Source organism: Molossus molossus, unplaced genomic scaffold (genome assembly GCF_014108415.1).
Source record: "Molossus molossus isolate mMolMol1 unplaced genomic scaffold, mMolMol1.p scaffold_m16_p_12, whole genome shotgun sequence".
Lineage (NCBI taxonomy): Eukaryota > Metazoa > Chordata > Mammalia > Chiroptera > Molossidae > Molossus > Molossus molossus.
In genome coordinates, this window is record NW_023425347.1 from 12,631,313 (window position 1) to 12,653,315 (window position 22,003).

Genomic DNA, 22,003 nt, shown 5'->3' on the forward strand with positions numbered 1-22,003 from the left:
ACCCCTACCGGTACCAGGGACCAAACCGCAACCAAGATATGTGCCCTTGACTGGAATTGAACCTGAGATTCTTTTGTCTGCAGGTTGTCGCTTAACTGCTGAGCCAAAAGGGCCAGGGTAATAATTCCACTTTTTTTTTTTTTTAATCCTCACCCGAGGACATTTTTCCATTTTTCACTCAGATAGAGCGGGAAGGAGAGAGAGGAAGAGAGAGAAACATCGATGTGAAAGGGACACATCGAGTGACCGCCACCCACATGACCCAACCAGGGCCGGGGACAAACTGCAGCCAAGGTACATGCCCTTAGCGGGAACCGAACCCGGGTCTCTGTGGACCGCAGGCTGACGCTCTAACCGCTGAGCCAAACCGGCCAGGGCAATAATTCCACTTTTAAATCATAAGATTACTTTTTCTTTATTCAGTAAAGCAAAATAAAATGTTGTTTAGAACCCTGGCCAGTTTTCTCAGTGGTTAGAGCATTGGCCCGAGAACCAAAGAGTCCTGGGTTCGATTCTGGCCAAGGGCATGTATCTCAGTTGCGGTTCGTCCCTGGCCCCGGATAGGGTTGTGGGGGAGGCAGCCAGCCAATATGTCTCTCTCACATGGATGTTTCTTTCTCTCTCCCCCCCTCGTCCCTTCTGCTCTATCTGAAGATAAATGGGAAAATATCCTTGGGTGAGAATTAAAAAATAATAATAATAAAAATAAAAATAAGGTTGTTTAGAGATGATAGCACCTTGATGGGAAGACGGCATGTGCTTTGCTTGATTCCACACTAAGCCAAACTGCTAAGCAGTTAGAACTTAAGCGATCAGTGAGCAGTCAGACAGGTCTGACGAGAACGGCCGTCCACACCACCTCTGCAAGAAAGAAGTGCTTCCCGGGTTTGCTGAGCGTGCTGTGGAACCGTGCTCTAACTTCTTCCTAAACTTGAAGTGTTTCTGTCTGATGTTCAGTATGGTTTGAATGTTTCAGGTTAAAATTCTGCAAATCTATAAAAAATCCACAAATCAAATCAAGTTAGATTTGCTGTCGTGGGCATTAATTTATGACAATCCTTCAGGCTGGCCTCCTGATTTGCATGGCTGTCTTGAGTCCGACTTTGATAAAGGGAAACTTGCTCACTCGGAGGTGATCGGTCAGTTCACTAAATCCTGAGGAGCTGAGTAAAGAAACCAGAAGTAGCCCAGTATTTCAGAGTTTCCCAACTGCAAACGGTCCCTGGGTGGCTAAAGGTTTCAGGAGGAAAACTCTCTAGTTCCTGACATCTGTACCCTACATGGAGGGCTCGTATACATAGGCTGCTGGGAAGACCCTACAGGGACATGCCCGCATCCCCGAGGCAGGATTGTTTCCCTAAAATGGTTTTCAGGTCGTCCTAACTGCCTTCCATGACGTGACTGCACCCCACTTCAGCTCTGCCTCGCCCTCTCTCGTTTCCCCTGCACAGCGGATGCTATTTGCTGCTGATGTGACAGGTGTTACAAGAGGGTCGATCACTTGCATGGAAAGCTCCAGGATCTGCACTTTGTGACTTTGAAAAGAGCCTTAAAAAAATAAAAAAGATAGTATGCGTGAGGTTGGAAAATGCTCATGACACAATGCTTAATTAAGAAGCTGGACACAGAATTGTATATCACTAATGTTAGGTAAAAAAAAAAAATCGTAAAAACAGCACCAACATCAAACTAGAAAGAAATCTACCAAAAACGCTTAGTGTGATTGCCTTGTTTGGATGCTATAGTTATAGATAAAATTTTCTTAGTTTCTCCACATTCCTTTCTACCTTTCTGAGTATTCTACAGCAAACATACACACCTTTATAATCGGGAGTGGGGGAGAGCGGGATCCTAACTTTAGATTCATCCTTCTAGGGAAGCCTCTTACTTGATTTGCTAGCAAAGTCTCAGCTCTAACTGGGTTTTGCCCCTCACAGGCTGAGACCTTGGCAAGTAATGCCACTGTTCACAACCTCAGTTTTCTCTGTGTACAGTGAGGAGTTTGAATAGAGTTTCTTTCCTACGACCTGTGATTTTACCATGTCTCTGCAGCAATCCTAGATTGGGAGTCATTTGAAGTTGGGGATGGTCTTTGTTTTTCACAACTTTGGCTATATTTATATGCTCACTTTTTGTCTTTTTGTTGTTTTTCTGTTTTTGTTGGTTTGTGTTTCATAGTTTGTCTTCTGCTTTAGATGTTGCGATAATTGAAGTAGGAACTTATTTGAACTCCCTTATGCAACGATGTATGTTCAATAAACCCTTCATGATGATAAGATGATAATGGCTGTGGGAACTTGTTATTGCCTACGAATGTCTAAATTTTAAAAGATGCTCCCTTCAGAGACTAGGTTGCACTTTGTTTGCATTATACTGTACCCAAAGTTAGATGTCGTATCATTTATGGCTTTGCTTCCATTCTGATTTTATGTTGTTTGTATCTGAATCTCTAATTCCACTTTTTCTAAGTGATCAAACATATATATATATATATATATATATATATATATATACACACACACACACACACACACACACACACAACCAAAAGAAAACAAAAACATGCACTGTAATTTGAGGATGTAAAAAAATGACGATCACCTCATCTAAGGAATATGATTAAAATTAATAAGAGTAACTTCTTTTATATGACTTCTGCAAAGCAGGCTGATTCCTTCATACTTACTGCATTTCCAGACATGTTATGTGTCTAGTGTAAAAAAATAACTATTGATAAGATAGTTTCTTGGTTTCAAATTGATACCAAATCACTGCTTAGGAAAGTGTTCTTTCATGCCTGACTGGACAGGAATTTTGACTTAGTAGAGAGAGCGTGAAGCTAGAAACAGAATTCTGATTGATATTTTATTTATTGTTTAATTGAATTTATTGGGGTGACATTGGTTAATAAAATTATACAGGTTTCAGGTATACAGTCCCACAATATATCATCTATATATTGTACTGTGTGTTCACCACCCCAAGTCAAGTCTCCTTCCATCACCATTTATCCCCCTTTACCCTCTTCTACCTCCCCAGCCCCTTCCCTCTGGCAATCGCCATACTGTAGTCGGTGCCTATGAGTCTTTCTTTCTTATAATCCCCTCACCCTTCTCACCCAGCCCCCAGCCCCTCCCCTCTGAGAGCTGTCAGTCTATTCTCTGTGTCCATGAGTCTGTCTCCACTTGTTTGTTAGTTTATTTTGTTCATTAGATTCCACATATAAGTGAAATCATGTGGTGCTTGTCTTTCTCTGACTTGCTTATTTCACTCTGCACTGGTGGTTGAGTGGTAGAATTTTCGCCTACAAGAATTCTGATATTTTAGATATTTAGTAAATCAGGAAAGTGTCTTAACCTCTGTGGGATTCACTATTTTCTTTTATTAAAATGTGGGTTTGGGTTTACGGTGATTTGGTTGCGAAGAGGCTGGTGTGGGGGACAGAGCATGAGAAGGCGTCGTCCAGGTACAGTGGGTGGGTTGGGCTCCCACCAGCTTACACCCAGTTCAACAGAATCTGTTTGTCATAATCTCTTTCAGCTGCTGGCTGTCTGCAGGGGGGTGCTTTTGAAGAAAGGGTTCTGAGGCTATGCAAGTTTTGAAAACAGCTGGTATAAAAGTCCTTTAAGGCAGCTTTCATTTCAGAAGTTCTCTATGGAACATGAATTTTGAAGTCCTTCAATAAAAACTGAGTAGCGATTCATAGTTTTCTTCACATAGATTAGCCCATTATACATCCATGCGGTGTTTGTTGACAACTGGTTTACCAGTAATACTCTGCATCTTGACTTTATATTTATAGATGTTTGAGTGTTCCAGACCCAGCATAACAGTCCCTCACAATCATGATAAGCTTAAAAAATTACTTGGAGACTATATTAAAACGGCTACCTTATTTGGCTCCTGTATTACATTTGTTGACTGTGTGGCTTGCCCACCAAAACTAATGCGAGTCCGTGTTTAACTTGGTGGGTTAGAAGTCACTTGACCTAGTGTGGCCCCTGTGTGGTCTACAGCTCTGCTCACCATCATCTGTAACCTTAACCTCCAACCTCTTCCATCTTGCAAACTTGGGCTCTTAATAAAAAAGAGGATCAGGCAGAAATGTATGGATGAATCCCCCATATCCATGCTACGCAATTCAAAGCAGCCAAAAAAAAACAAACCACAAGAAATTAGAACATTTGTTAGCTATTACCTGCACAGAAACTAAAACAAGTGTCAATAACATGAAAACTTCATCACTGCAGTGACAGAAAAAATATAAAATGTTTCTCTCTGCTACTTAATTTCTTAAAAGTTAACCACCTTTCCCTAGCAGACATGAAAAACCACCACAAACAGAAAAATTCCCCTGTTCCTGGAGGACACTTGAACCAAGGAAATAAAGATAGTTCTGGTTTCATGTATATATTTCATCATCATTTTTCTCTTTCTGAGATGCAATTTATGTGGTTTATCAAACTGCTTTCTTCAATGAAAGCTTTGAATAGTTTCAACTTAGTAAGAGAGATCAATCTGATTTTTACCATAGTGAGAAACCAGATTTCATTCATTCTGGAGAATTCGAGTTTATTCATACAGACAGACAGAGCAAGTAAGAAAGAGTAAAGATACATAATTACTAAAAATTACATTGCCATTTTAAGCATTAACCATTTTAACCATTAGGCTTTTTCTTTATCTCACGTTATCGTTCCAATCCTAGCTTCTGTAGTTCTGATCCGTTAAACAGTACTCACTCCCCTGGCAGGCAGAACAGCTCTTTTAACTGACTGGCTATGAATCTTTCCTGCTGAAAGGGATATCATTTACCAACAAAGAGATATGAAAGAGTTCCCATGGGATTCTGAGCAAGTAAATGATTCCTCTTCAGCTCATTGAAGTTAAGGTGTTCTGTTTAGTTTACAAAATATGCTCAGGATATGACTGAGACCTCTTTCCTAACCACAAGGTCATCCCTAAAGTCAGGCAGAGAGAAAGTTACATGTCAGGGATCTGTCTCTAACAGTTCAAGGGGAGGTATCTATAAGTGGCAGGGAAAAAATAGCTGACCTTAGTCAGGTCAGCTAGTGAGGACTTTGCCACACTTGGGATTCTGAACTTTTAAAATCTAGTTGTAAGAAATGAGCTACTTTTAAACCCTTCTACTGTTCTCCTGCTATTCTATAAGTATACCTTTGTGATAGCATATCTAACATTGTATTGTAACGATCTGTCTTCCTGGTGCAGACCTGATATCCTACAGATCAGGAGCGGTGCCTTATTCGTTTGTGTGACTAGCACTGAGCCTAATGTGTGGTACAAAGCAGATGTTTAACAAATGCTTTTAAAATGAATGATGTTAAATGTCTACAAGAGGGAGCCTCACTGATTCATACGTGGGGCAAGACAGTAACACTAAAGGTTAAAATTTCACATCTAGCTGAATTTTTGGTTTAATGAGTGATAACTTGGCTCTATATAATGTTTTAGTTTTCAAGAACGTTCGCATATTTTGTCTCATTTGATCCTCACCATGGAGCTGGAAAGTTGGCAGGGCAAGTATTTTTATTTCCACTTTGCACATGAGGAAATTGAGCTCTTGCCCAAGTACACTGCAGGGCGAAGACCAGCTTTCTGAGCCTCAGCCTTCACTGAGTGCCCTTTCGAGAGAGGAGCCAGTTTAGACTAACGTGTGCATGTCTGGATTCCACCTATCATGTCAATCTATTTATTTCATCTTTTTATCTCCATTTGTCATCCTTAGACAAAGACAGTAAATGAAAGACATTGTTCCTCAGACCTGGCATGTTCGGTTAGCTGGGGATCCCCGACGGAGAGCAGGGAGCAGTGAGGTTGGCTAGGAAGCAATGGCAGTGGAGGTGTGTCACTGGTGGGCTGTGCTTTTCATCTCTTTTCCTGTGTTGGAAACGGATTGAACAGCTCTGTGAGTGGGTGTGAGCTCTCAAAGGGACCCCTGGCGTGAATGGAGCTTTTGTCACCCCTGGCAGGAGGTTCATCGATGTGTGTTGTTTTTAAGGAGACGTCTACTGTGCAACTGCATGATCTTCTTATTACATATTATTGGAATAAAGGAATTCCTGAGTTTTAAAATTTTCAATTTTACTGCAACATTTTGAAGGACGGTGACTATCTTATTCATCTTTGTATTTTCCAAAGTCTAGCACTGGCCCTTCCATATCGTAAATTCTAATTATTTGTTAAAAAAATGAGGTGCGTAGAGGAAAAACATCCTAAATCAAATTTTGTATATTATGTACTGACACCCCCAAATGGCTTTTCTCCCTTCCAACTAGTGGATATTCTGGGCCATGTGTGCTGGGCTGACTTACAGCCATTGACTCAATTTCAGAAGAAACACTGTTCATGTCTAGACACCAGAGTTCGTGTAATCATTTGAGCACTTTATCGCATTTGCCTTTATTAAAAATGACAGGAAACTGAGATAATGATGGGAATCGATGGGTGTGCTAACGGTGGCCAACTTTCATCGTATGCTTGGTTCCTCGGATTAAGCTGGTCAACTCTGTGGCCAGTTGTGAAGAACAAGAATAGGACACTTTGCCAAAAACTTGTGCCTAAAAAATGAGGTGTAATTAGTGGTGCTATAAGATGGGAATATTTTAAAAACTCCCTCCATGCCTCTTACAACATGCAAATATAGTTCCATTTTTGTTCTTTTTAGTTTATAAACACTTCAGATATACTGTTTAAGAAGGTAAGTTAACTGGCATTGTTTGGAAAAATGAGATATTCATTATAAAGATCTTTAAGTGTTTATTAAAGAGTAACTTAACAGTTTTCCAAATCATAAAACAGGTTTTTATGGATGGTGTCACTGGGTCTGTATCTACACTTTGTCATAGAGACTATGGTGTAGTTCACACTCAGCTACTAACTGGGAGGGGCCCCGGAACAAGTCGCTGGAATGTTCTGGCTCAGAGTTACTCATCTGTACCAAGTGGATGATCTCTGACCAGGGTTCTTTGCTGCTTTTCCAAGACTGAAGTCCCAGAAAGGATGTTTCCATAGGGCTTGGTCTCTGGGTCCACGGATACAATGCTCAGGGACCGCAGAGACAAGCTTTTCTAAGGTTCTTTAACAAATTTGGAAACTGAGTCTAAAGGTGGAAGTCTCTGCAAGTTTTAAACGATCACGAATAGGCAAAATAAAAAGAATTGCAATTTATATTTTCATGTGGCCCCATAAAAAATGGGGTGTAGTGTTTTTATCTTCATGCCAGAGAGATTATTTACGGTGAAGATTCCTCCGGAGAGTGGTGGTCTGTGTAAAAATCGTTTTACGTGTAGGAAATCGGAATTCTGAGGCAATTTTCTGGATTACTGGAATAAAGGAAAATTCAAAGAAGTCCCCAAACTAAACCTCACCATCTAAGAATTTTCTCCTCAATTATGTTTCTAATCAAAGCTTGCTTGGCACCGTTTCCAGGGATGAATAAAAAGTAAATGTATAATAAGTGTCCAATGGACTGGCCCTTACTTTTCAGCTAATTCCCATTTGGGGATCGTAGAATCCTCCAAAGCAGGAGCGCCCAGCGCAGCGACCCCTGAAATCGCCAGTCCTTCCCCAGGCGGCCGCGCCCGCGGCTTCGGGTCGCGGGGACTCCGCCCCTCCCCGTGTTACTCAGGTCTCGCTGGCGCAGGGCGGAGCCGCGGGCGGGCGGGCAGGTGGGGAGGGGCGGCCTGAGAGCGTCGGTGACACCCGCGGGGGTCGGGGGAGGAGCGGCGGCCGCACCCCGCCCTGGAAAGAAACGGGCCAGGTGTGGCTCGGCCTCGGGTGCCAGCGGGGTGGAGACTCGCGCCCCACCGACCAACACCAACACCCAGCCGCGACCCAGCTCCTGTGCGCCCTCGCCACCCTCCGGGCCACAGCTCTTCCTCCCGTTGCGGCTCCCAGCCCGTCGCCATCGCCAGCGCCCGACCTCCACCCGACGCTCCGCGCTCGCAGTAGCCAGGACGGCCCCGGTGGAGAGCAGTGTCCTCACGACACTTCTGCCTCCCACTCTATCCCTGGTTTTTGGCCTTTCCTTTGAAGCCCTCCTCCCTCTCCGAGCCTGCCGTCTTCGCTTATGCCTTGGCGCCGAGTGGCTCTCTGAGTGCCCGCCAACATGAGCTGCAACGGAGGGTCCCACCCGCGGATCAACACGCTGGGCCGTATGACCCGCGCAGAATCCGGCCCCGACTTGCGCTACGAGGTGACCTACGGCGGCGGCGGTGGCGGCGGCGGCGGTGGTGGCGGCGGGGGCACCAGCAGGATGTACTACTCCCGGCGCTACACGGTCAACGACCAGAACTCAGACGGCTACTGGTGGGTACCGGGCCGGTACCCGAGCGCGCGGCGTGCGCGGGGCTCCGGGGTCGGGGCTGCGGGATCTCCACACTCTCCTAGCAGAACCAGTCTCAGCCAGTTAGGAAAGAGAGGGACAGCTCTCCCCTGACGCGCGAGGACAGCCAGGTCCAGAAGAAGAGAGTCTGTTTGCCCGAGGTCATGAGAGCATTTCCTGTTCGCGCTGGGGCAGGACCCAGGTGGCCTGACGCCCATTGCGCTGCGCAGACCGTGGTGGGTGTGTGCGAGCGGTAACTTCGCCCAGCTTTTGTCGCTTTCTGCGAGCAGGGGCTGGAGGCCAGCCTGCCAGGGTCCGGGCAGGGCGCGGCGGGCGGGCCGGGTCCTTGGGTATCGGCTGCTTCCAGGACTGTGTGCACGGCCAGCGCGGGCGGGCATCCCCTTTGTCCCGGACGGCAGGTGGGGAGATCAGGCTGACGGGGCTGCGACAACAAAACCCAATCTCTCTAACTGTACCCAAAAATAAAACAGCAAAGGAGACGGGGCTCAGGCCTCTCCAGTGGCCAGGGTTGGACTTGGCGCTCCGCTGTGTCTACTGGCTCACCCCAAATTCCTGGTCAACCCGAGACCACGTTGGCAGCCCAAGGGCTTTTGAGTAGAGTTTGCGCGTCCCAGAGGCGCGGGGTCCGGTTCCGGGAAATCCCCGCCTCGGCCTCTGTGCTACTCAAACGAAGCTTCCGGGCAGGGGCGGCCACCTGGCCCAGGGTCGCAGCACCTACCCCCCCCTCCGGTCCACCACGCGGTAGCCCCAGCTGGCGAGCCCACTAGTGGCCCCGCGCTTGCGTCTTTTGTTTCCCTCTTTTTGTAAAGCACCGGAGCAACGATCTCATTGTCTTGGTTGCACAGCGCTGCGCGGTGTCCTGCACCTTAAGCAGCGGAGTATGCGCAGGCGGTTGTGGAGAGGAGGGCGCCGTGTCCCACCCGCCCGCCTCCGAGGTTGGGGACTGGCCTAGGCCAAGGTACCCCAGAGAGGCCCACTGGGAAGATACAGTATGTTTCTCGAGGAAACCCACCGAGGAAGTCACTTAAGTGGGTGGAGGAAGATAGTGAATCTTCTTTTACCGGGTCCGGGTGCTGGGCTTGGGATACCCGCATAAGTCTTGAGAATTTGCATTTCGCACCTTCCCCAACTCCTGCAAATCCTTACCTCGAAAGCCCTTCCCAGATAGGGCTTTTGGGAAAGACGCCCGATTTCCAGAACAAATTTTACCCTGCTTTGTGGCCTCAGGCTGGGGAGGAGCAACCTGAATACAGCCCGGGGGGCGGGGGGGGGGGGAATTGGCCAGCAGTTTTGAAGGCAGGTACTATTCCTGTTGCAGCCTGTTTTCTGATATATATAATGTATTTCCCCTGAACATCTTGGTAATTAATTTTGTTAACTGTGAGTTAGCAAAAAATTATCTCAATCTTGAGTTCTCGCTCCCTCTCTCTCTTTCTTTTCCTGAACCAAATGCATCTGGGGATTTCCAGGAAAGAAAAGTGCCAAGCAACAGGGAGAATGGGGACAATTTTTTTTAACATTTTTAAATTTGGGTTTTAAGTTTGTTTTAAAATTCGGCCAACCATTTAAATCCGAAACTTTACTTTTCCCTCCCAGTCTTCCGGTATTTGGAAAGCACATTTTTAATATCCAGATTTAAATCCAAGCCAGAATTTGCGAATTTGCAAGGATTCTCCAGCAGAACTTTTTTTTTTTTCTTAAACATGCTTCTGTTACTCTAGAGTCTCTATTTCTAAAATTGACCATAAACATTACTATTAATTGAAATCAAACTCCTTTGACTTCTTGTAGAAGAAATTTGTAGTTAATACATTGGTTAATGAACTGCATAAAGATACGAGGTTTATAAGGATTCTTCACTGAAACATTAAATTTTGGGGAGTCGCAATGTTTTCTCATACTATAGTATCATTTCTTGTGTTCGGTTTTTCCCACCTAAAGGCCGATTACAAACCTATCAAGTTTCACATGTCTGAGAAGGGCAAACAGACTGAAGTGAAAAATGACCTCATTCCGAGAAGGGTGTTTTTCTGCGCATTGATGTTGATCCCGCCAGGCGGCTCGGTGTCAGGCGGACCGGCTGGAGTCCATAGGCGGTCATTCTTTCCTTATCAGGTCTAGGAGTTTCCCCAGTCTGCAGGGCCTGCCTCGCTGCTGCCCACCCTTGTGGAACTGAAGAATTAGCATAATATAAAGTTGCCCACAAATGCTTATTTCTGCATTTTAAAATAATGGCGACGGACGGAATAGAGACAGGGCATACACCCACACCTGTTTTCCTGAAGGCTTTCTGGTTTCTGCGGAGGGATTTGTTTGTCATGCCATGCTTTTTCTGCAAGTAAAGGGCCACCTGTGACCCGACTGCCTTATGCTAGGGTGTTTTGTTTTTAAAGCACAAAACCAGCATGAAAACTACTGGTTGAGTTTAAACTCATAATTTACTTTAAACAATTGCTAATTTAATAGCTGAATTAGATTAGATTGGTGGTTTTTGAAATAGTCAGTGTTTGTATTTCTAATAGGCCTTCCCTATTAGAGTGTGTAGAGAGCTCAATTTTTTTTTTTTTAAGTGACTTTAAAACATCTTCATTTTGTCCTTTGCATTAATAACACTTGTCAATTTTTAGGGCAGTATTATATCTAACTTCTAATTCTCCTTCTTCCCTGACCTGTCTTTTGTGTCTTCTTTATTTTAGGCTGGATGGAATTTGCATCTACTTTATTTAACTTTTTCTCTGCTCTACTTAATATTTTAAAGTTTAGTAAATGTTATATGCTTGATAACATAGGTATATTTTTAAAAATATAAACTTTGACTTTTTCTCATATAGGATATATTAATATTGTTTTTTGATTAAGGCAGACTTACTGTAGTGTTATTTCTGTAGTTCAAAGAAATTAGAAATTTGTCGTGAAATTTGGTGGCCAAGTGACAACATCCCACAGTTAAATCTTTCACTGATCAAACTGTGGATTTTATAGGATAAAAAGCCAAATATAGTCATTATGCTTCAGAAATATGTGGTTATAATATTATTAGTTTTCTCCAGAACTCATGATTTCAAAACCAAATTGCATGTGATCACTATTTGATATATATTTTAAGTTTGTTTTAAACTATCTTTTGAAAGAAGCCTATATCTTTGCATGAAATAAACAGGTCCATTTGCACTGAATTAGAGTCAGAGGGAATGTAAGGAGTACAAAAACCTCACTTTTCCATTTTAAAGACAAGATTAAGACTTGTCCCAAATCCCAGCCCACCCTTAGCTGAGTTGAGGGAGAACCCAAGGCCCCTCCCCTCTGCCCTGCTGTCATCCTGTGCCTTTGGAGAATGTTCCTTGTGTATTAGATTGGACAGTCCTGTGCTTATACAAGGAAAGTATCTCAATTCCATTTCCTCGTTCATTCAGCAAATATTTACTGAGCATCTGCTGTGTGTTAGGTGTCGGGGAGTTTCAAAGGTGAAAATACAAAGGCTCTTGAAAGGAGTGCATGCTCTTTAAAGGAAAATAAGTACACAGTACTATAATACAAAGGGTAATGGACAAGAAGGGTATAAATGACTAAGATGCTTCATAAGGAGACAAGATAACATCTGTAGTAAGACTAACTAGTAAGACTTTATAAAGGAAGTGGTGTTGAATTAGACTTTGGAGTATTTATTTCAGCTGGTAAAGATGGATGGGCAGAGAGCATCCCTGGGAGGGGAGAGAAAGGAGAAGGGCATGAGAAGAACAGTTGGAGAGGTGGAAAACCAGGCTCAAACTCAAGGCCTATGGAGTGATGTCCTTTCTGGGCATTCACTGTTCATGGGGAAGCAGTAAGATCTAAGGAGGAAGGACTGGTTGGGGCCAGAGCCTGAGAGACCTTGACCTCGTTGGGGGGGGGGGGGTGAATGTGGATAGGCAGAGGGGAGCCATTGCAGATTTCCCCTGAAGCCAGTGAAGGTCTCCTGCATTGAGAGCAATATGATTGATGGTCATACGTGAGGTTTTGCACTGTTTCTGTGGCCTCAGTGTGCAGGGTGGCATGAAATGGGGAGAGCCTCTACAGGAGGGAGTTGGCTTGAGGAGGTAATTACACCAGTGAAGGTGAGCGATGACAAAAGTCTGATCGAGTTTGGTGGCAGTAGGTTAGGAAAATAGACATTGCTAGGTGGAGTGGCAGCCTCAGCTAAGAATTGCACGTGAGAGGCAAGGGAGAGTCTAAGGAAACAGGCTGAACGTTGGGTGACCCATAGAAAAGACTTTCTAAATATTTTTCTGGGAAATGATTGCAATGTAAGATTCAGTTTAGCTTAATATGTGGCAAATAACCTTTACATGGTTAAGTTAGAAAAAAGTTATATATTTTATAAAATATCAGATCAGTAGTTAATAATAGTTACCATCACCTGGCAAACACTTCTATAATGTGCCAGATGTACTATATATGTATCTCAAGCCTCACAACAAACTTCCCATTTTACAGATGGAAAACTGAGGTTAAAGTAGTTAAATAACTTGGCCTGTGTCACAGTGATTGAGCTACATTTGAATCCAGTATACCACAATGACTCAAGAAAAAAATCACACTATCAAACTGTAGTGATTAGAATTCATCTCTTCTACTTGTAAACTCTTCTGAATTTTTACTGATTAATTTGTTGCATTCCTGTGGAATATTTATTTCATAACCATTGTGTTCTTTCATCAATACTCCTGTGAAGTTTCTATCTGCTTAGGAAAACACATGAAGCCAACTAATGGTTGGTCAGATCTACAAAACAACTTTCAGCAGTCGTTAAGTTTTTCTCTAACTACGGACGTCATTCATTGTTGTTCAGATGATTGAGATGTCTTGGGAAAGAAGAAAAACTGCTGATGCCCTTGATGCCTCAATGCTGACTTCTTAGGGTGGAGCAAAGGAGGGCTTGGGTGTGACTTGGAGAGTCTAACTCAATTCTCTGCTAACCAGTCTTTCCAGAAGGGGAGGTTCTAGGAGAGCGCTTCTTCAGTCTGGAGGCCTGGGTGCTTGGAGCACTGCCCCACCCTTTGTCTTTCTCTTTCTCCCTCTTCTACTCATGGGAAAATGGTCAGGTGTGGTTCTGATGTCAAAGCCACCGGCCCACAGACCCCGGGACTCCGTGAGCCACTCATTGGAAGCAACGTCCTATAAAATGCTAGCACAGCCCAGTAATTCATACCTTGGGCTGGAAGGGGCCAGGACCTTCAAAGACCTCATGGATGTGAACCTACATTTCATGAAAATGATGACATTACTAAGAGGTCTACATTTTTGCTTGGAATTAAAAATTTTGACACATAAACATAATGTCCCTTGCTTCATCTGGTACCTGAAAAAAAATTAAAAAGGAGTTGACTTCTTGATGGTTAATCAGATAACTTGTAAATGATTCTTTTAGGCTTCAGAATGAATGCAAGTTTCCACATAGAGAAGTAATTCAAAATAGAAATCCCTATTTTGACATTGAATTTGTAAGGACCAAGTGTTCATATGTCATCCCTGCTTAATAAAGGAAAGGAACACATGCTCAGTTTTCCGAATTTTCTTATCCTTCCAACACATTTCTTTCATGCTGTTAAAGTGCATCAATCTCTTTCAATTGTCATAAGCTATTATTTTCAGGTCCTGTAGGAAATTTTAGGAATCTCAGCAATGTCTCACACTTCATACTTAATCCATTTCTTCTTTTCCTCTTTTTTTTTTTTTGCTTCTCTTTCCACCCCCAATTTGCTGCAGGACATTCTAAAAATTATGTACTGGTGCAAAAATTACAAAGTGAAAAATCAAAATGAAATCTCAGAACCATGTCATAGCAGCAGCCGCCACCACACAGGAGCTGGCTTGCAGTGAGGGTTTAGTTTTCACTGGGCTTTGCAGACTTTGGTGGCTCGCAGGAGGTTAGTGTGCCTCGGTGTTGCCCTCGCAGAACCTCCAGGCACCGGGAGTCTGACTTGCTCAGTATCACACACTGTACAACAGCAAGTGGCTGGGCAGGGAGTGGACTTCAGCTCCGCCCGACTTCAAAATTTTTTTGAAGTTAATGATATGTGATCAGTCAATCCCCCTGCATCCCCCAATCCACCAAAACCAATGTGAACATAATGAACATGCAAAGGAAGTCGAACTTTTATTTGAGCACTGATTCCAAAGTTCCTGAATGAGGACGCAATGAAGGGTCAGAGGAGGCCCTCTTTTTTAAATTTATAGGAAGAAAACATCCTTTTTTGCTCACTGTTGGGATGGGAATGAGTGGGGATAGATGTGCTACGTGATTGAGTTTGGAAATTGGGGTAATGAAATGGGGGGTAACATCCTCATGTCAGTCTTTTATTTGACTGTGTTTGTCGTCTACTTCACTAAACCAAACAAACATCCATTAAGCACCTTGTGTGTGCAAACTCCGTGTTGTTAGGTGCATTCAGGAGTCGAAGGTGTGGGACTCAGATGTGGGACTTCAGTCTCCAGGAGTGGGGAAGACAGGTGTGTAAACAACCAGTGGAATGAGGGCAGAGGTGTGTGTGGGAAACTCAGTAGAGGAGGCACCATTTGCTCTGCAACTTCTGGAGGATGGGAGAGTGATTGGTGAGTCTTGGAAATAGGATATTGTCCTTAAATGAAGAAGTAACTCAAAATAGTATATGCGAACATGCTTTGAAAACTATAAAGAGCTAAGCAAATTGTTTTTTTTTAAAGATCAATATTAGTGCATTACATAATTATCATTTTTCCAACAAATGTTGATTGAGCTTTTACGAGGCCATATTTTATGAACCTAAATACAAAAAGAGATGACACCATTTCTGGCACACGTACAGGACCCTACACTGGTGAGTGAACAGAAGACCAGAGATAGAAGGAAGGAAAGGGGGACAGATAGAGACAGAGATGGGGGAAGGGAAGGAAGGAAGGAAAGAAGGAATCCAATGGGAGGAAAGTATATACACAAAAGAAATACAGAGTTAGGTGGTATGGGCCAAGGACCTAATGAACAGAATAGATTATTATAAGATTACTTTTATAAAACGAGAGAAGCTATTACTGTTTTTAAATATTTTTACCTTGTCATGTTACATGTCTCTCATCAAAATAATTGTCCTTTTCTTTTATAATATTCTTGGCAACGTGTTAAACTAATGCCTTAAGACAGCTAATTTTGGAGTCGCTTTTAAAAAGAGGGTGTTTCCAAGAGGTGGTGAAATAAAACAAAGCTCTACAGAATTGTTCGCGCGTTCGTGTGCTCCATCCTTGGACTGAAATCCAGAACGTGTTTTCCTTTCAGCCACTGGCCAAGCGATCTTTGGGCAAACTGCTGGAACCCTGCTTGTTTAAACAAGTTTTAGAAGCAACTTAAGTGTATGAATCATTTGTTTTTCTGAGTTTGAAGATAAAATAGAATTTCAGAAAAGTTAAAAATTTTTAGGAACAAACGTTATTTTTTTAAGGACAGATTAGTTTTAATTTAGTTTTTTTTTTTTAAATTGATTTGGTGCAAAAGAGTTTTTCTTTCCTTTTCTTTTTTTTACATGTCACCTTTCATCTTCTATGCACTGAAATGGGATTTAAAAATTGAACTTTGAACTTGTTAGTTCAGTCCTAACATGGTTTAAAATCTCTGCACCCTTAACACCTATGTGTACCAGGATTGAAATTTTCTTTGAGGCTAGGGACTTTTAAAATTCTTATACACTTGTTCAATAAGTACATTTATTTAAAAACGATGTTTTCACTTATGATAGAATTTTGCATTTTCCCAAAGTGCACTCTCTATATGAATTCAAGTGGAAACTTACTACCATTAGACAGAACATAGACTTTTATACTATTTTCAAAGGAGGAATGAGTTTTATAAAACGGAGGTACAGAAAGCATATGCTAGAGAAATCTTAGATACCATCTAGCCCAACAGATGAAAAACTGAGGTCTAGAAAGTTTCTGAGATTAAAAACAAAATCTAAAATTGTTATGAAGTCAATTAAAAATAGGATTTGACTTAAAATACTTTGAATGACACACAGCTTCTTTTTTTAAGCAGGAAAGGATTTATTACAGATATTAAATGGCTATAGCGCCATTGGGAGGGGAAAAGAGACCCAGGATTGGGCTTTCAGGAGCCACTTGCAAACCGCCCTGCAGAACTGGGCCACCCAGACAGCTGCTACTTCTTTTGGTATCAGAAAGTCTTCAGCTTCATAAAAGTATCCATTAGAAATCAGGAACTAAATTCTCTTCACATACATCTCACAGTCAAATTCTCAAAAAGAACAAGAGCCTGTGGCCTCATCATCACCCCCATTTGGACAACAGTTCTTGCGCCAAGCCACCCCCTAAACTTCTGACAAATTTAGAGATTGACTGAGCTGGGGTCAGGTGCTAAGTGTGGTCCGGAGGGCCGCAGCCAATGGAAGTTAAGTTCATCTTGTACAAACTCGGTGAATGACACACAACTTTAAAAAAATGCACATGTTCCCTGAAGCAAGCTCTCCTGGCTGTCATGCTGAGGAATCCAGCTCTGCACAGTGTTGAGTGTCTGACGCCAGACTGACCGCATAGGTCAAAATTCTTCCTACCTGCACTTCCTCCTTGATTTGAGTACAGCCAGTTCTGTGTGGATTCTTCACCGGACTGAGACAGAAAACTGATGTGGAGGTGGATTCTCTTCCCCCCTGTCATTAAACCTCCGGGACCTGAGTCTCCCTCCATCTCGTTTTGATGGACTGAGCTCTTCAGAAGGTTCCCTTCTCAGCTAGGTCTGCTTCCAAAGGGTATTCTGAGCCCCACTCAGACTGAAATAAGATTCTTACAGATGAAAGACAGAAGAGGTAGATCTTGCTTTAAGGACTAGACAGTCTTCAAGAGTTATGTATAAGATGAAATTTGCTTAATCAGGTCATAGTTTCCTGTAGACAAATAGCAATACTAAAGATTATTTGCTACACTTTTCTCACACTTAGCTTTTCATTTTTGAATCCTAAAAGGGATTAAATTTTTGTGCATTTCTCTTTCCTACATAGTTGTTAATCCAGTCACTAAAATGTCAAGCAAAATCCATAGGGTTTTAGTGGATATCAAGGGTATTATGATGAACATATGCATGTCCTTTAATACGCATGAAGAATTCGTTTTAGTATTATGAACAGCATATGAAGTTTTCTTTTTTTTAAAAGTTCAGATGTATGAAGGTGAGGGGAAGCAGATAAGATGTCTTTTCTTAATAGACATGTCAACTGCCCTCTCTAGAAGTAGGGATGTCTTCTATAAGTGGGAGGAGACAAGAAAAAAATGTGGAAAGTTCACTATTTTAAGCCAACATTTAATTGCCTCACCTTTATTTTTCCTGGATACAGTTAATTGGTAAGCGTCCTATAGCTAACAACTTTAGAAGTTGGGTAAAAAGAAGCTGGTTAATTTTTATATTTTGTTGTCAAATGAATTTAGTCATAAATTGGCTTTAAAAAGACATATGTACACTTTGGTATATTCACTTACAGCTGAGTTGGCCTCTCTTTTTTTTAAATACATTTTTATTTTGGAATAATTGTAGATTTAAAGAAAAGTCGCAAAGATACTGGAGGGTTCTCATATACTCTCACCCATCTGCCTCACCTAATAGCTCAGTTTGTGGTTGTTTTCACAGAACATATTAAATCAGTTAAGAAACTCTGACTTTCCATTATGCTCAGAGATAGCCCTTTCACTTGTATCCTAGGGACTGGCGTTCTTTGTGGGAATTGCCCTGTAAACCAAGTAGCTGGACAGAATTACTAAATGTTTCAGAAGGAAGGTACTCACATCTCCCTTCAGTGAAAGAAACCACGTGTGATTACACAGGACCTTCCTAAGTCCTTCTCCATTCTAGGGTTCCAAATGAGGTCTCTGCATTTCTGAATTTTTTCTTTGTCTCTTGAATTACTTTCCTCTAGTTTATAATACGTCCATTCTGGAAAGTGTTCCGATTCTAAGGCAATTGGAATTTTGTGCAGGTTTAGACAGCTGAAGAAGTCCTGTTTATACCTCGGCGGGGCAAGTGTGCCAGGTTTCCTGTAAAACTCCGAGTGCAGGGAAGACGGGCTGCGTTCATGGGGGTGTGGTGACCTGGTTTGATAGGTGGGCAGTGCTGGCGCACATCGCCTGGGCCTGCCTGGAGCAGCCCTGTCATCGCCTGGGAGCGGTTCCCAGGGAGAGCTTGGTTCCTCACCCACATAGGCCCAGCTAGTGCTGGCTTGTTGGGGAGCCTTGCTGGCAGGGAGGGGCCACAAATAGGTGGTAAAGAGAGCAAGTCAGTGATGTGAAATGATGTGAAATAACATGGAATCAGGCCTCGTGGGAGAAGTTCCTATGTTTTTGTGATTTTACTCCATATGTAGTACAGCCTGTGTTTTTCAAACCATTTTTTTTAAACATTGAAATTCTTTCTTTAAAATCCTTACAGACACACCCACCCCACCCACCCCACCCACCCCAGACACAGACATGGACGCACATAAGAGAAAGTCCAGTACATCAAACAGGCATCAATCAACTTTATCAGCAGGCCGCCCTGGCCCGAGGGCTGGGTGGCCTGACGTCCCATGAGGCAATCAGGCTCCTTGTAGCCCATTCGTGGGCCTTTCCCCGATCATTAAACTATACTTTAATATGCTTTAAATCTGTCTTAAAGCACACTACAGTAGACTGTGCCTCGGCATATGATATCCTGGCAAATTTAAAAGGAAGACTGTATTATTTATTATACCTTGCTCTTTTTACTTACATCTGGAGCAAATTAAATTCCTGTGATGTCTTTCTTTAAAATGTGGAACATCTACAACGTTCTCCTTAAGTACCACTGTCGTTTTAGGGTTTCTCTCGCATTTCCGGAAAACAGCTTCGCTTGAAATGTACGGGAGGGTAAATATTCTGGGTCATCTTGATAGGAAAAGTGGCTTCTTTTTGCATTAAAGATGTTTTAATTTCTATCACTTTCTTCATACCATTATTTCTTTTATTGTGATGGCAGAAAATATTTCTGTTGAATAAGCTTTTCTATTGTCTCCGACTGCTTTCCGAAGCCAGGCTTGCCAGCAACATGGTGATGCTGTGACGTCTCCCCCCGGACCTGGGCGTTGTGGGTGGTGGTGGGATAAGCAAGAGCTGGGATAGATAAGCTGCCAAAATGTGTTTCTGCTACTCAGAGGAGTATTTCTGGATTGGAACTTGAACCTGGAGGGGAAAAAAAAACAACAAAACTTGGTGTGAAGGTCATTACTGGGCTAATTAGTAAAATTTGAAAATGCTCTGTATGGTCGAACCTAGTATTGAATCCATGTTTTTTTTTTTTTTTGTATGTGCCCCTATGGGGAACCGAACCCGGAACTCTCTGGTCCGCAGGCCAACGCTCCAACCGCTGAGCCAAACCGGCCAGGGCTGAATCCATTTTAAATGTTTTGATTTGAGAATTGTACTGTGGTTATATAATCTAATGTCTTTATTCTTAGGAAATTCATGCTGAAATATTTTGGGTTAAAGGGACATGATTATTCTAGAATGGTTCAGAAAAAATTCTAAATACAGTTATATGCAGAGGGTAAAGGCGACTCGCAAACTTGACCATCGGGATCCTGCGCGGAGGGCCTACGGGAGTGTTTTGTCTCATTCGTGCCACTTTCCTGCGAGTTTGAAATGATCTCAGAATTGGGAAACCATTCACGCCTGCTTCTTTGCGTTTGTCTCGTCAGCCAAACCGGAACCATGTCCAGGCACCAGAACCAGAACACCATCCAGGAGCTTCTGCAGAACTGCGCGGATTGCCTGATGCGGGCCGAGCTGATCGTGCAGCCGGTAAGCGCCTGTTCTCCGGTCCCCGCCTGTTCCCGGGGTTAAGGCCCTCTTCGCCCACCTGTGAGCCCTGCCTCCCTCCCTCCCTCAGTGCTTGGAGGTTATCTTTTCAGAACAGACCTGTAGGGATGTATGGCTTCTTAACCTACTCGTAATGTGAGTTAACAGTGGGAACCAGTTTTTACACAACGTTTTTCCCCAGCAACCGTTGACACCGCGGATTGCAGCAACCTGTTGGAACTGCACCAGCCTGTCGGAATGTGTTGTCATACTTTCTGTTCCTAGAAATGCTTTATATCACAGCTTGTAATCTACACCATCAATGTAACACGTTTCTTCAGGGGGAAAAAATGACCATATTGTAAGAACAATTCTATTTGAGAAACAAAAAATATATATATATACATGTATGTGGAAAAATAAGCAACTGAAAACTGAGGAGAGATGGTAACATTTATGAAAGCCTCATGATATTTCTGATATTACTGAAAGAGTTTAGGACCCCATTGACGCAGGCCTAGAAGTCACGGGTTCCATGTTGTTCTTCCTGTTTAAAGTTTTTATTTTAGTCCTGGCCGGTTTGGCTCAGCTGTTAGAACCTCGGCCCGCAGATCAGAGTCACAGGTCCAATTCCGGTCAAGGGAAAGGACCTCGGTTGCAGTTTGATCCCTGGCCCTGGTTGGGTAGTGCGGGAGGCAACCAGTCGGTGTGTCCTACTCACGTCGATGTTTCTCTCTCTCTCTCTGTCCCTCCCACGCTATCTGAAAATCGATGGAAAAGTTTCCTGGGGTGAGGATTAAAATAAAATTTTTTTTTATTTTAAAAGACAGTAGCACGCCCTGGCCGGTTTGGCTCAGCGGTTGGAGCGTCGGCCTGCGGTACAGAGAGACCCGGGTTCGGTTCCCGCTAAAAGACAGTAGTATTCATACTTACTCTGAGTTTGCTAAAAACAGACTAGGAAATGGTGGGTCCATAACTGCCTTTTCTTTTTTTTTTAATCCTCACTTTACGATATTTTTCCATTTATCTTCAAATAGAGTGGGAGGTAGGGAGAGAGAGAGAAACATCCATGTGAGAGAGATACATCGATTGGTTGCCTCCTGCACCGACCCAGACCAGGGCCGGGGACCAAACCACAACCCAGGTACGTGCCCTTGACTGGAATCAAACCCGAGACTGTTTGGTCCGCAGGCCGATACTCTAACTGCTGAGGCAAACCAGCCAGGCCCGTAGCTGCCTTTTCTGTTCCTTTCCCAGCTTACCGTATCTCTTCAGCCTCCTCCATGCTGACATTAATTAATGTATAGGTTACATCTGGAATCTGGCTCATCCCAAAGTACTCCTGTTAAATACAAAGAAGGATTTTAATCAAATGAATTTATATAGCTCTTTGGAGACTACCTCAATGTTCTAATGTCTTAATTTTAAATAATGTGTGGGTTCTTGTTCTGGTTTATTTTGTCCAGTTGAAAAAAATAACTCCACTTTAATAAAGATAATTGGGGCTCAACAAACCAACTTTGTTCTAGTTCTGGCTGTTTTAAGCCTCGGATTTGAAACACACGCTTCCGAATGTTCACGTGATTCCTTTAGGTAAAGCTGGCCAGGGCCACCAGTGGCTTCCGGCTGAACACAGACGCAGCCAGTCCTGGGCAGTTCGCAGTGGCTGTGGATTCGTTTTACACGTAGTTCCGCTGATTGACATGGCATCTGTCCTCACTTGAATTTTACTTATATGCACTGAGGTGCAATGATGTCAGGGAAATGGACCATCGTCACTAGCATTTCTGTTGAGAGAAATAGGGGTCATTT

General features: G+C 43.1%; 1 protein-coding gene across 2 annotated transcripts in view; it reads left to right on the plus strand.

The window, feature by feature from the left end:
• The first annotated feature begins 7,878 nt into the window (after window positions 1-7,878).
• LOC118626472 (desmoplakin) overlaps window positions 7,879-22,003 on the plus strand; it is a 42,463-nt gene continuing 28,338 nt past the window's right edge. The window contains exons 1-2 of one of the 2 annotated variants that reach the window (XM_036256222.1): window positions 7,879-8,331; window positions 20,092-20,194. In XM_036256222.1, coding sequence (XP_036112115.1) covers window positions 8,132-8,331; window positions 20,092-20,194 — 303 coding nt within the window. In that variant the 5' untranslated portion in view covers window positions 7,879-8,131. The remainder of the gene's footprint in view (window positions 8,332-20,091; window positions 20,195-22,003) is intronic. The other variant, XM_036256221.1, reaches the window with a different exon arrangement.